The sequence below is a fragment of the Bombus fervidus genome, chromosome 1, assembly GCF_041682495.2.
Source record: "Bombus fervidus isolate BK054 chromosome 1, iyBomFerv1, whole genome shotgun sequence".
Classification (NCBI taxonomy): Eukaryota; Metazoa; Arthropoda; class Insecta; order Hymenoptera; family Apidae; genus Bombus; species Bombus fervidus.
This window is the reverse complement of record NC_091517.1, coordinates 3839695-3854351: the sequence shown is the minus strand read 5'-3', so window position 1 is coordinate 3854351 and position 14657 is coordinate 3839695. Positions and strand designations below refer to the sequence as shown.

Below are 14657 nucleotides of genomic sequence, written 5' to 3'. Positions count from 1 at the left end.
TCTATCTTTTACACAGAAATTTTAAAATTCGCTAGATTCGTTAATCAATCCTATGATGCCAAAATTGCCTTTTTTTTTTTTTTTTGGTTTTTGAATTAAATATTTGTCTTCTCACCCTCTTCAAATTGTTCAAAATATTGCAAATCTTAATAATTATATTTTTGGGTTCCATAAATCTTCGTTATCCTATCAGCTACCTTCAATTTCTAAATCTATATTTAACACGTCATTCTTATTATGTCATGTACAAATCCTCTTGTTAAATCATAAAATGACACCAAAATGAAAATATCGCCGAAAGTGTACTTACCGTGCTTTTTTCCTATAATCTTTAATTTCAATTGGAACTCAATTTAATCGTTCCACATTGATGTTTATTTCATACGCGAGGGAGCCGATACTTTGCTATTTCAAACCCGAAGGGCTATTGGAGAAACGGATACGTTTCATGATAAATGTAAAGTGTCATGATTTATGACGAACTACCATCTCACGATACGCACGATTTCGAAATTCGTTATATGGTTGGGTCATAGCAATTTCGTCCCGTGACAGAACCATAACATGGTTTATGTTTACTGAATATAGGGGGAAGTATTATTGAGAATAGACTAACGATTTTCACTCGAAACCTATTACCTCGCAACGTGGGAGTTGCCAAGATAATGACATCTCTGGACATTTCAGATGCCCGATTTGGTATGACTTCTGTCGGTCCGATTCCCGTTCACCAACAGCTGCTCGCGATTGCCCCTTTCAATCTCCGACAGGAAATTCCATACTAAAGTCTCAAACGTCGAGCCTAACTCCGGTAGATTTGACTTTAATCGAGAACCAACGACAACATAGTGATTATATTATTATAGCAATGTTCTCTCTTCGAAATACAGAGATCATAATTAACTCTTTCTGTTACCTACAGTGGCTGACGAAAGTATTTGGGCACGTGTAGACACCTTTCATGAATATATTTTCTGTGTTGCATAGTCTGCCAGTCATAAATATTAGGACATCGACTCGTTATATTTATTGCAAAACTTTAACAAATTTCACTTTACCTAGTAGTTTATTCTGAAATGCATATGATGTAAATGAAATAGCAGATTTATATTAAAATAATTAAAATGTAAAAACAGAAAAAATATTCATGGTCGGCAAAGTATTAAGTTGTTCCAAAAGTTTCTTTCGTTTTATAAGGAAATAGTAGATGCATAACATATTTTGTTTTATATAATTTTATTGAATTATGTATGATCCCTTTTGTTCTTGGAAAGAAACTTTTGGGACAACCTAATATATTTATCGTTTGAAGATATAAACCAGACTTTAATGGAGGAAAATTTTAACTGTGTAATGTAAAGTTCAGGCACAGAAATTTAAGAGATGCTGTAGCGTTCTACTATATAGGAAAATAATAGGTTCTCTATGTCCAAGATCGAAACGATGAGTATGTTGAAGACTATACTACGTCGTTCTGAATTCTCTATCATGGGAGGTTTATTGTATAGATAAAGCAGTCATAGAACTCTCTGCAGAGCTCGAAGGCGATTTCGCGAATTCAATCATGCACGAATTCATGTAGCAGGTTCGTGACATTTAGAAATTTGGCTAGTGTATCGGATACACAGTACATTAACTCCGTGATAAATTTTTCCAACTTCAAATTGTGCGAGGTGAGGATCTCGAATAATTTAGGAAACGTCTACGCTTCCCTCGATGACACAATTTCACACTGAATATACTTCTTTAAAATTGTCACTTCGCTTCAGAGCGGCTATTAAAATTACTTCTGTAATACGATAACCGATATAGATCGCCAAATAAAGAATCTCACAGGCTTCCGTGTTTTCTGCACTCGAAAATGGATGCAACGATTAATATTATCGTAACCAGACGGTAGCGAGTAAATAAATAAACTGGGATAAGAAAATATGGACTGACGCGAACACGAGGGGGAATTTATCAGATTAGCATACACTTGCGCTTTTCGTAAGAGTGAGTGGAAAATTCAATTTGCACTTGTAGACGCGATTTAAATGAATGGCTGCCAAGAATGTTGGCGTTCATTAATATCCGCTAACGTTCAGGTTCTACTTCGCTAATTGTCGCTTACCGTCGAATTTATAATTACCAATCACGTTTCTGGGCGTAAATAATGCTTTACCATATTTATGAAAAACTTAAATCATTCCGGATGTAATCGCAAAAACCACCTGGGATTAAATAATAATAAGGACTCGATTCTTTGTACAAAAAAGGTAATTTTATTGTTTTAATACAAGTATGTAAATTTTTAACGATTTAACCTTCGACAACAAATCATTTCTCTCGAATAATAAATCGAAGTATATATTAGCAGTAAGTAAAAAAATTCGGCAAGCTAATGAAGCTGTTTCTTAATTTTTAATTTTTCTCGAGTGGTAATTACAGGTTCCTTGGTGCTCTTTCTCGCACCGCAGCCCCGTTAAAACTTCCCAACGACATACCCCGACTACAAACCCGGTTGCAATTATTCAGGCGTCGAATCGATACGACGAACAAAACCGCAACTACGGACTTACTAGCTTTCGTTCCTAGCCATATCATTTAAGGGTTACGAAAAAATATTACGTTTAACAATTGTATATATTCTGTATTTCACTTGTAATTAAGAAGTCTTTTTTTATTTTGGAATTTTTATTAACTTCATTCTCTTTCATTCTCTTCTTCTTACGACGAGGTTTTAGCAATGTTATTCGCCGTACGTCGACGTTGGAAGTGCGGTTGATTGAAAAGTGTAACCAAAAATGTTTCCAATCTTAAACCACGTTGTACACATCGACCAGTGCTTCCCTTTGCCCTTGGTATCCAGATGCGAAACAGCATTTGTGCCAATCGTTGTCCCGTTTAATCGTAGACGCTGTCCATCCTAATTATCCACCATATAATCTAGTCGTCACCACCGGTCATAACTTCCATAAACTCTAAAACGAGAAATTAGAATTTATGAGATCACGTGCCGGCTTGCAATCGTGTCGAAATGCACGGAAATTTGTGACATAACCTAGCAGGAATATAACCGCTCAAACTGTGTAGCGTACGAGAGAACTGATTGCTCGTTAAATAGAGAAGTTTTTTCGCCTGAAGTGAAAATGCTCGAACTTGGTAGACGACAAGCTTTAATTAATTGACCAGACTGATGGATTCTTAGCAAACGACGTCGAAGCGTTCCCTATAATTTTCAATGTGCAACACAATTTCCTGCGTTAACCGTTCCTAACGTGGTACAGCTAGGTTCGCGTTGGTAATTAGATTGATTAGCACGTTATGAAAATTCTAATTCTAATAAATTCTATAATAACGCCTACCATCGAAATCAAGCGTTCCTGAACCGTCGGCGTCGATCTCCTCGATCATCATGTCCAACTCCTGTGGTGTCAATTTGTCGTCCAGTTCGTGAAGAATGTCGCGAAACACTGCGGTTGTTATGTAGCCATTGCCTTCTTTGTCATATAACCGGAATGCCTCGCGTAGCTCCTGTTGCATCGCCTCCGAATCTTCCTCCACTAAGAATCTGGCAGCAAGGGTGCAGAACTCTTCGAATTCCAATTGTCCGGATCCTGTAATAGATGAAGTTTGATGTGACACGTTGTTAGACTATCGTGTAAAAATTCAACAGAGGAAGTTCTTTGTTTGTTAAATGTCTATGTTATGTGTCATTTGGTTTTGTTTAAGTTTACTAATTAAGAAATTGTTGAAGTAAAATTTAGATAGCGATGAATTTTCTTATTATCTTCGTTTACTTCCGTGATGATGCACAAAAAAGATTTGATGTAGCAAGTTGTTGGATTGTCATATTAGGAACTTGCAATTATCTTTGAATACTAGGTGTCTTTAGTATCAATTAGTTCTGTTTAGGATTAGTAGTTGAGAAGTTATTGAATGATAAAGTTTAGATAGCGATAGATATTTTTACCATCTTCGTCTACTTCTGTAATGATTTCCTTTAGCGTCTTCTCGCTCAGCTCGTAGCCCAACATGGTCAATATGGTACCCACCATGTCGGTACCAATGCTACCCTTTTTGTCGTGGTCGAAGGCATCGAAGGCCTTTTTCAACACTATGAAAGATAGGATTTATTTATTAATAATCGATTGTTTTAACCTTCCATTCGAATAAATGGAAGTGAAACACTTACGAGCAATTTGATCCTTGGTCAGATCATCCTGAAATCACGTATTGTTTTCATTATTCTCACTTCTCATAATATCTTAAAAGACAACAATAAAGAAAGTAACTCGAAATATACTCAAAAAATGTTACGAGCAAAAATTTTAGAATATTGATAATGTTCAAACGTTGAATCTTTATTCATGACAACGTACCATGTTGATGTGATAATCAGATACACGGTTTTAAACTCTGCTGTTAACACACGACAGCATCGACGGTTTATCCGGGTATGCACCAGATTCTGGCTGTGGACTTCTGTTTTATGTGGACATTAGGATGATCTGGCACGTGATTGACCGGGTAATATCTACGTAGGAACTCTAGCGGTTTTCAAATTCATCGAGGACACTCCCCACTCTGCATTTCCACGGAAGCGGAGCTTCAATTGTGTGAAATTCGAGGCAACGTACTCAATTTGCTATTCTATCTTGGATCGTTTCATTGCCATTATCAGATTAACACTGTTTCGAATGGGAGTAACATATAGGTGGTGTTTTTGATGTATTTTAAATTTAACTGCGATATTCCAAATCATGTTACAAATAGTTTATTTATTCCTTTATTTAATTATTTAAACCCCTGTGAGGTTTCAATCTACATCTACATTTTATTGAAAAAGATTCGTTTTCTCTCATTACGTATTCGCTGTTCATTATAAAGAATTATCAACAATCGTGACTACATAAATATGAAAGTTCCACTGAAATTTAATAAGAGTGAATTTGGTATCACATACAGCTGCTTCGGAAAGTAACTATCTTATATTTAAACTTTTAACGGGATCATTAACTTACTTTCCGAGGCGACTGTATATAGCATCTTTTATTTTTCATACGCGTAATTACAGATATCAATTTTCAACAAATCGTCGTAATGCTCTTGTTTACCATAATTTTGTAGTAACCTCGATACGTTTCAATTATTTATAATTCAATCGACGCGACGTGAAATTACATCATCGATCGGTATTCGCCATATTTATCGCGATCGCCAGCGTAATAACTCGCCGCAGGGAGAATCCTTTATATTCTGTAAAAGCTTCGTTTCGCAAGAATCTCTCGATCGCTAGCATCGTTTATCGCTAGAGCTTCCGCCACTCTATAACTCACGATTCATGATCAATGTGTCGAGAAAAAAAAACGACACGACAATAGACGAAGTTGGCTCATAGCCGGATGATATCCTGCACAATCTTCGGAGACAATTCGACGTAATAAACGTATTCGTCGTATTCTTAGGAAGCTAATTATACACTCATAATATGCACCTAGAGCTAGCCATTATATTTCGAGGGTATTAGCGCCGGTTTTCATCTTTCACAACACATTGTTCAGTTCCTAGCGAAAATTCCTTGCTCTTTCAACGATCATGACTAACGTGCTCTTTAGCACGGGCTAATTTTAAAGCTATATTTACTCGAGGGCACACGTGTTATTACACGAGCGGATTTAAGCATTCCTTATAATATGATTTCGAGGTAACGGTACTTAATTCAATAATAGTAATATTATTGGGTATTGTGCGATATTAAGAACTCGTAAAAGGGACTGAATATTCAACCTAGGATATTCATTTAAATTCAAATAAATGGATATTTAATTGGATTAAGATTTATCGTTGATGGTTTTCTTCTTTATTAGACAATTGTGCAATCCAAGTGATAATGGCATTATATAATTTATAATTCGATTATATAGATTATAACAGAGGAAGAAATAAATTACAGGAATTGTGTTTGCTATTTTTTTGTACTTTTATTATACATACAATCTTATGTAAATTTCGTTAATCTTAAATGTACAATTTTACAATTATACTTAATTGTTTATGAGTATTATGACTGTTACAGACGATCGTAGGTTTCATAGGCAAAGTATAAAGATTAGAAATCCATCTCTAAATATAAGTAATATCTAATTCGATTTCACGAAGCTTCATGCGATCTTTCAATCCTCCCTTAGTCAGCATATAATGAGCAAAATAGAAACTACTTTGCACGATGATAATTACATAGAAACGACAATTTATATCGGCCGATATAAACTTGTTTCCAGATACATATCATGCCTCGCGGAAGACCCGCGAGAACTCGTCCGTTTAATCCCAGCATAGATAGAAATACATTTTAGCCGATTGTGAATCCAAAAGTGACCCACACGTCAAGAATACTTTCTCAACTGCATCTACCCTTACTCCTCCCTAACAGACATCACCTACGAACTTTTTACTTCATACTTTGCCAACAGTGTCTCGATAAATTGCATATTCCACGTGTGTAGGACAGACGGTAGCCTCGTTTGTATGCGTTCTCGTGGTGACAAACACGAGGGACGACCGCCTCGTGCCAAGCTGATAATTTAGCCTGTCATGACCTCCATGAATTCTGCAACGTGAAACGAACTTTGTTCGACACTGATTTACAAATTCTCAGTGTAACATGATCTCTGTACCGGATTGATCTAAAATTTCTTTACGATATACCAGGCGAGAGCGATACAACGCGATTTTAATCCTCGTATACTGTTGTTGAGTTATAGATGACTGTAATAATTTATCATATTTTACATTCTCCGCAATTGAGATTCGTAGTAAAGCGGGATTAAATTAGGAGTTGTCAGAGTTAAATTAAAGGTTTAAAAATGAATATTTGTTGAAGGATTTGTACTCAAGACACAATACATGTTTTGTGGAAGAAATTTAAATATTGGAAAATGTTTCCAATTTATGTATGTGTTTCGCCTCGGCAAAACGTATATTATAAACTAGCTTTTTATTGCTTTTACAATCGCGCTATATTATTTTCGTTTATGGTAAAACTCCACTTATCTGAACTCTTCTTCTTCTTTCATGTTTTACTTCGCATCGACATTGTGGTCTTTAACGATTATGTTTGATTCGTGTGAGTTAGACTTTGTTGAACACAATGATTTCTTTAAACTAGCTTATTGTATTTTTAATATCGTCTTACATGTTAAGTTTGTCTGGTTTAATGTCGTATATATCTTTGAAGCTCTATTTGTTTTGAACTCGTTGAACTCATTGAGTTCGTATAAAAGTTCAGATAAGAGTTTAGATAAACGGAGTTCTAGCGCATTATACGTACCCTCGAAGTCGACCGTTCCTGAACCATCAGCGTCCACCTCATCGATGATCATGTCCAGCTCTTCGGGAGATAGTGCGTCATCTAGTTCATGAAGAATGTCCCTAAACACATCGGTGGTGATATAACCGTTTCCCTCTCGGTCGTACAAGCGGAAAGCTTCGCGTAACTCCTGCTGCATTGCCTCCATGTCAGTGTCCTCCTCCATGAATTGGGAGGCCAGGCTACAAAATTCTTGGAAACTAATTTCTCCAGATCCTACGAAACGAAGGTGATCAAGATGTTTTATGTTGATTGTTTAATTTCAAAGAATCCGAACATTGTAATTTGTTAATTTACCGAAAGGGTCGTATTCAGAAATGGTCAAATGCAATTGATCGGTTGGAATTCTCATACCCATCATTCCAAGAATGGTACCGACTGAGTCGGTGCTGATGATTCCTTTTTTCTCAGGATCGAATGCATCGAATCCCATTTTCAGTTCTGCGAGGGTGAAAATTTTAGAAAACAGGAAAGTAACTTTATATCGCAAGATTTGAAAAAAGTTGGATGCAATAAAAAAATTGGAGAAAGAGCTTGACTTACATAGCGTGGAAGTTTTAAAAAAATTTGGTACTTTTGGCTATGAAATCGACACTCACGTGAAATTTGATCCTTGCTAAGTTGAATGTCATCCTAGAAAAGTGAAAAATCGATTCACATTTATTAAAACCTCATTTACTAACTATAACATATACTGGAAATTAGTATTTTCAATTAAGTAAGAGATCACCCAAACTTTGTCGCACTATATCAAGAAAATGATCGATCTTCATAATTACATATCACTATATCACGTAATGAAACGTTCTTTAATCTGTTATTAAATTTAATGGTCGGATAGCTCGCGTTCAACGATCCCTTTGATAATTACCATTATGTCGGTGATTCGATATATTAACGATAATGTTCGTCCAAACTAATCACAGTTATAACAGAAGCAAATGATTAACAGTTCCCGTCTGAGCAATCGCTTCTGAACAACTTACTGTACCGATGAAAATGTCACACTGAGCCTTAGTAAACTAATTAGTAGAGCTGCACAGACGCAATCTCGCATTCTTATTAGCGTCGATAGACAATCACCAATCATTTGTCGACCTAAAGACACTATAAAAAGATTCTTAATCGGGACCCTTTCATGGTTTGCACTTTGCGAAACGTATAGTCTGTTGGCGCAACCAGTGAATGACAAACTACATCGGCGTTTAAATCGATTGTTTTTTCCTTATTGTTTCATCTTGTTTACATGTTATTAATAACACATACACCTTGCCAATATTAATCTTCCTAATCTATTCTTCCACATTTGATTTGTGGAATCGTTGAAATTTTCATTTATATGATTTTTGTATTTTAAATCTAGATTCATATTATCCAATACCTTTGTCGTTGTCATTTCCTGCTAGAGGATATAATGAAGAAGCTAATCAAATAAATTTTGTTATAATTAAGAGATTGAAAAAGAGAAATTGAAAAATTGCGAAAAGGAGAAAAAAGAAATCTTGCTACATTATGATCAGTAGATTATGGCTGTTAATGTTAATTCATATTCTTATGAACATACTTAAAGAAATGGAACATAAATATTATAGGAACACATTTCATCCCCTAGATATCATGTATGTATAGTGAATATAATACTTTACCTTAAGTATTTCGTATATTTTCATACAATATTATGCATTCCAATCATTTCTGCACCGTATAAAATAGACAAACATTCGCAAGACAGTAATTACAATTTTCTATCAAGGATATATAAGATATAAAAACAAAATAAATATAAAAATTTATTAGTATATATAATAGAATCAGTATATATCTAATTAATTGAATATAAATATAACAATAATTCATCAAATATTTGTATTTCATAAATTAATTCTAATGTCAAAAAAAAAAAAAAAAAAAAAGGAAAATGTCGAAAGAATGAGATTAACTCGCAATAGAGATAAATGCCCGTAAAAACAATAGAAAATGTATTCGATCGTGGTTCATCGAGGTGCAAAGAAGTCGATTTATCACAAAGGGAGAAATGGGACGTGTTAGGTATGGTGTTACATCATTTGGCAATGTCAAGCTCACGCAAATCCGGAACTGCTGTTGGCAATGCACGTAGAAAGCTAGTGACGTGCCATTGCGTATAGCCGGTCATTTCCACGGCACTCGGTGGGCGAACACGCAAACAGTTATACTGATTGCAGCGTGCTCCAACAGTACAGTGGTTTGATATTGGCATTGCGTCCTTTTAGAGAATTGCAGTGGATTGCCAGCCACTCGTGGTAGTAAAAAAGCTCGAGCTGGCAGCCGCTTCTAAGAAGCAAACACGAAGCTGACTGACCTCCTTAGCCAATCAGATAGAGCTTCGACGTGCTACGCCGAACTACTGACCTAATCATCAAAAATAAACGACAGAGACTGGCCAATGATAATAATCGACGTTAGAACAAACATTTTTGCAATGATACAAGGAACGATAATAGAACGAAATACGTTTCATAAATTAAACTAAAATTTTATTTACGATATATATATATATATATAATATATATATTATATATATATATATAATTATCCAATTATATCCAATTATCGACATCTTCTAGTGGTTCAATCTTCTTGTTTATATATGATCACTGAAATTGACATTGACACGCGTACCTCTCGGCCGGCAGCCAAATTTTACAGAATTCGATCCAATGAGAAGAGATTCAACTGTGTAACTTCACATTGCAAAATATGTAGTATGTGTCAGTAAACGACTTTGAAATCATTACTCAATTGTTGTAAAATGGCTAATGATCTAATAGGCATCAGGTATTACGGAATTTAAATTAAACACTTCGTAATCACGGTCGTCCTTTGATTCTATTCCCCAAGAGACGGAAGGAATTAAGTTGGAAGGATGCGGTGGTAATGGAGGAGCAATTGATTTCTGTTTCTCCAGCTCGTTCTTCATTTTCCAAAAAGCTAGTTGCGACTCTATTGTCTCAACCTCTGACACGTAACTATTTCTGTCGCTTTGAGAGTTTGTTCTAGATATTCTCGATCTTCGAGGAAGCAGCGTTCTCTCCGGAGGCAAAGGCGTAACGTAGCCATCCTCGTAAAGCTTGCTAACGTAAGAAACACAGATTGATTTTCTCTGTTTCTCCTCATCCATATCGACGCCCTTTGGGAGCACAATGGCATCCACGTTCCTGCGTTTCACCAACATGATCCGTTTGTTACCGCGAAGCAACGTTGGGTATCGCCTTATCAGCAGGAATGAGAGGAGAGCACCGACGAAGAACAGTAGAATCAACGACGATATCAATAGAGGGAAGACCAAACTCTTGTCTGCGTTCGTCAACCAGGTCCTGTACTCGTAAGTTGGCCTAGTAGTTACAGCCAAACAGTTCAACGGTGATACGTTGTTCCCGTTATCGTCGAGCAAACAGATCGTATACGGTGCCTGCGAATCGATATTCTGCAGCAGATAAGAGTACTTCACATTTTTTGCACAGCCGAGCGAACTGTCGACGTTATTGTTGTCGAACCAGAGTAGCGTGATTTCCTTGTTCAGGTCGGGCAGATTCACGAGTATGCTGCGGTCTGAGATCTTCGAGACGTAGAAATGGGGAAATCGCGGAGGAAACTGAAGAACATCGGTGGATAACAGTTTGCCTGTATTAGCAGTTTGTATATATGTATAGGTGAGACTGCAATTTACGTGGACCATCCTATTGGTTGTATCTGGTGTCTGGGTGGTTTGATTGGTTACACCTTTAGTCGGAGTAATAGTAGTAGTTTGGTTCCAATCGTGTTTAGTAGATTTAAGTGTCGTGGTGGATATGGTGGAATTGGTGGTTGACTGGGAACAGAAATCCACTGTTGTAAATGGCTTCCCAGCTTTTTCCTGAGGCGTCTTACAAATCGGAATTATTTTATCCAAATTCGACTGGTCCATACAGATATACTGATTTTGCATGAAATCCTGTAACCATTTTAAACTACAATCGCAGTGCCAAGGATTGTCGTACATAAACATACCGAAGCATTTATTCGAATTAACCACGTCGTCTAGCAGTCCCTGCGGTAACGAAACAATATTGTTGCTGTACAGCGTTATTTGCAATATGGATGAAGCCATCGGTTGCAAAGTATCTTGCGACACTGTCTCGATGTTCGAGGCGTGCAGATAAAGCGATTTCACCATTGGCACACCGACGAACAATTCAGCATCGATTACGGATATAGAGTTCCCCCATAAAGACAATAATTCAAGCTTTGACAACGCGTTTCCGCCCGTTATGTTTCGAAGCACCTTTCGATCGTCTATGGCTTGGCGCAGGTCCAGCGTGGTCAAAGAACCCGCCACCTCTTCGAGCAAATTAAATTCAGCCGACTTGACGATATTTTCGTTAATACTCAGCACCTCTAACATTTTAAGGTAACGGAACATCGCCTTGCGCAAAGAGACCAGTTCGTTGTTAATCATGGAGATCTTCTTCGTCTGTTCATAAATGGACGACGAGAACGCGTTATCCTCTATTTTGCTAAGGAAGCAGCGCTCGAACGTCAACTCTTCGATCGACAAGTTGGTGCACAGCCAATTCTTCCGAAGCATGTTCTCGGGGAATTTGCATTTGATAAGTGACAATTTCACGGATGTTGTATCCTTGCAGATAGCCTACACGAAATATATAATATACGATAAACTAGTTGATACGTCATTTGGGCTAACCAGGCAGAAATATTGCCTTCGTTGTTGTTTTTATTAAATACCTTGAAATTGTTCTCGATGAACTCTGACACCACTGTTCCAGAATTTTGCGGGATAGACGAACAGGTTATTGTATTACATGATGGACCAGTTTGACAATAAGTCTTACCGGTTTTCTGTTGCATAGTGGCATTCAAACTTTGTTGGAACAATGTTGAATTTTTCTTTATAGCGCTATTTAGATCTTGGATGAAAATGTTGTTCTCCATCATCTTATAATCCACCGTATCCCAAAATATGTAGCACAAGCAGAATAACAGTGCAATAACTCCAAACAACGAAACGGGCACTAGAAGCTTTCGCCATCCAAAACTGTATTCGTTAATGCGTTAAATAATTATTCACAAATAGGAATGAATTGTTATTATTCATTACTGAATGATGAATATGAAGATTTTTTGTATAATACCTCAGTAAGTCCTGAGATCTGGAAACCAAGGTGGAGGAAATTTGTAATTTTTTAGCGAACATGTCGATACTGCACCGCGAAACGATAGTCGTGACTATGTGACGAATCTAGAAACATAATCCAATTGTATTAGGACGCATGGCAATCATATCTACGTTTCGAATTGATTAATTTTATCACACGCATTATTAGATATATTTGAACTGGGACTTTTAGGGAGAAAGGTTGCACAAATTATCAACTATCCTTTTCAATTGCTTGCTAATTTAATAGTTTACTAATTCAAATAATTTTTAACAAGTTGCCATTATAGCAGTAGACACGTCGAAATAGATAAAATATAAATTGATTTAGGGTTTATTATGGAAAGCTTCCATCACGCATATGTGGAAGGTAAGAGCCGCTTCGCATTCGTCGTCTGTTTCTCCAACTAAAACAAAGAGATACAAATTATTTTTAAGATTTTCACTATGATAAAATATGAATTATTATTACAGAATAAATATACTTACGCGAATCTGCACATGTTTGCAAGGCATTAGCGAAAAATGAATTGACATCTGTGTGACCGTGATACATTTCGTGTATACGATCCATCATTGTTTGTACATTCATAGTAGATCCTGTCATCTGAAGTATAAATGAATCAGAAAACGTGTTAATTTCTTGGTTATATTTATATATAAAATTATTTTTACGTCGCCATGTTGTTGTAAGGCGCAAGCTAAGAAACATCCGATATTTCTGAAGTCTTGCATATTGCCACCTATTAATTTGATTGTCTCAACCGGTGAACTATCAAGTATCATCAATTCTTCTGTAATTTTTTTAATAATTTTATTATAAATGTAATAATTGTTTCATTTATGATAATTAACTCACTAGCTGTTATGTTTTCACGATCCATACAATCGTGTATTATTTCTGGAGGAAAAGGTGGATGTCTCGCGTGTGACACAATTACATTTTGACTGAAAAGACCCTGAAGTAGATAACTTTGAATATTTTGAAACGACAGACATCATATTGTTTATGCTGTATGAAAATAGAATATATTTATTCTTACGCAATAGAGGATAAACGAAGCAAGAAACGCTGAATTCTTCATGTTTCAAAACTTATGTTGAATGTTCTCGTGAAGTAAGGAACCGACTAAACTAATTGTACGATTGTTAGCGTTACCTTTTATACGTTCACTTTTAAGTATTTTGTCTTTAAATACTTATGTGTTTGACAATATGTACTTGACAACCGTGTTAGATTTGTATCAGAAGAGATAATTACAACGATTTCTACAATGCATGTGCTTACACATGCCATGTATAATTGCAATAGTTGATGACAGTTATATAATCTGTAATAAGCGTCGAGAGAATTATTCACGGTGAATAAATAACATCAACGAGCTAAAAATGGTTTCTGACTATCCAGAGATCAAGTAGAATTTTCATAAAAAGGGATATGAAAAAAATATTACATAAATCTGTATATATTTTTCTTTCGATAATAAAGTATAACAAGCAGACAATTGCATGCTTGAGTCATCGTCTAATTCTCCGCGTTTTAATCCGTGGATATACAATGCAAAATATGTCCGTCGATTATATCAAATTCTTGTATAAAAGCAATGTAAAACGCAATCAGAAATACAGTGGCTTACGAAAGTATTTGGATTCTTACATAAAATGTTCCGCAATTTTATTAGCGCTCTAATGAAACACGTCATAATTATATTCGTAAAATTTCAAATCAATCTGAAAATTTACATAGAAGTTACAAGATATTTATTACTAACATATACATATTCAGTAAGAAATTAGTGTACGTATAGAAATGTATATTCATCTTATTCCACTGAATATTGATGCTTACTAATACAATAAATACTTGACTGTTTAAATATTTTTGTAATCTGTACGAACTATACGTTTACATTCGGTATCTTGCAGCAGTAACGTGTATGTACATTCTCAGATTTATTTCAAGCTTTACCAGCACCATCATGATGCTCGAGTTTCATTACAATGCTAACGAAATTTCAAAATTTTTCATACAACTCACAAATATGTTCATAAAATATATCTACATGAGTTCGAATATTTTCGTTAACTATTACAATACGTGAGGACACA

General features: G+C 35.8%; 4 protein-coding genes across 4 annotated transcripts; all 4 read right to left on the bottom strand.

Annotated features, from left to right (window-relative positions):
* Nucleotides 1-2626: 2626 nt before the first annotated feature.
* On the bottom strand, nucleotides 2627-4521 carry Tpnciiia (troponin C type IIIa). Its single transcript, XM_072011502.1, has 5 exons — nucleotides 4365-4521; nucleotides 4178-4205; nucleotides 3956-4099; nucleotides 3348-3599; nucleotides 2627-2963 (listed from the first exon to the last, which is right to left on the bottom strand). The coding sequence occupies exons 1-5, from the start codon at nucleotides 4365-4367 to the stop codon at nucleotides 2929-2931; spliced, it is 462 nt and encodes a 153-aa protein (XP_071867603.1). The 5' UTR covers nucleotides 4368-4521; the 3' UTR covers nucleotides 2627-2928.
* Nucleotides 4522-5941: 1420 nt separating this feature from the next.
* Tpnciiib (troponin C type IIIb) lies at nucleotides 5942-8385 on the bottom strand. The gene is made up of 5 exons (XM_072011516.1): nucleotides 8226-8385; nucleotides 7954-7987; nucleotides 7652-7795; nucleotides 7316-7570; nucleotides 5942-6595 (listed from the first exon to the last, which is right to left on the bottom strand). Exons 1-5 carry the CDS (start codon nucleotides 8226-8228, stop codon nucleotides 6570-6572), a joined length of 462 nt encoding a protein of 153 aa, XP_071867617.1. The 5' UTR covers nucleotides 8229-8385; the 3' UTR covers nucleotides 5942-6569.
* A 1556-nt stretch (nucleotides 8386-9941) lies between these two features.
* LOC141445717 (uncharacterized) lies at nucleotides 9942-12661 on the bottom strand. Its single transcript, XM_074111937.1, has 3 exons — nucleotides 12526-12661; nucleotides 12119-12428; nucleotides 9942-12023 (listed from the first exon to the last, which is right to left on the bottom strand). The coding sequence occupies exons 1-3, from the start codon at nucleotides 12585-12587 to the stop codon at nucleotides 10158-10160; spliced, it is 2238 nt and encodes a 745-aa protein (XP_073968038.1). The 5' UTR covers nucleotides 12588-12661; the 3' UTR covers nucleotides 9942-10157.
* A 118-nt stretch (nucleotides 12662-12779) lies between these two features.
* Nucleotides 12780-14571, bottom strand: Obp12 (odorant binding protein 12). Its single transcript, XM_072022416.2, has 5 exons — nucleotides 13592-14571; nucleotides 13408-13507; nucleotides 13224-13342; nucleotides 13038-13155; nucleotides 12780-12955 (listed from the first exon to the last, which is right to left on the bottom strand). The coding sequence occupies exons 1-5, from the start codon at nucleotides 13631-13633 to the stop codon at nucleotides 12876-12878; spliced, it is 459 nt and encodes a 152-aa protein (XP_071878517.1). The 5' UTR covers nucleotides 13634-14571; the 3' UTR covers nucleotides 12780-12875.
* Between the last annotated feature and the right edge of the window lie 86 nt (nucleotides 14572-14657).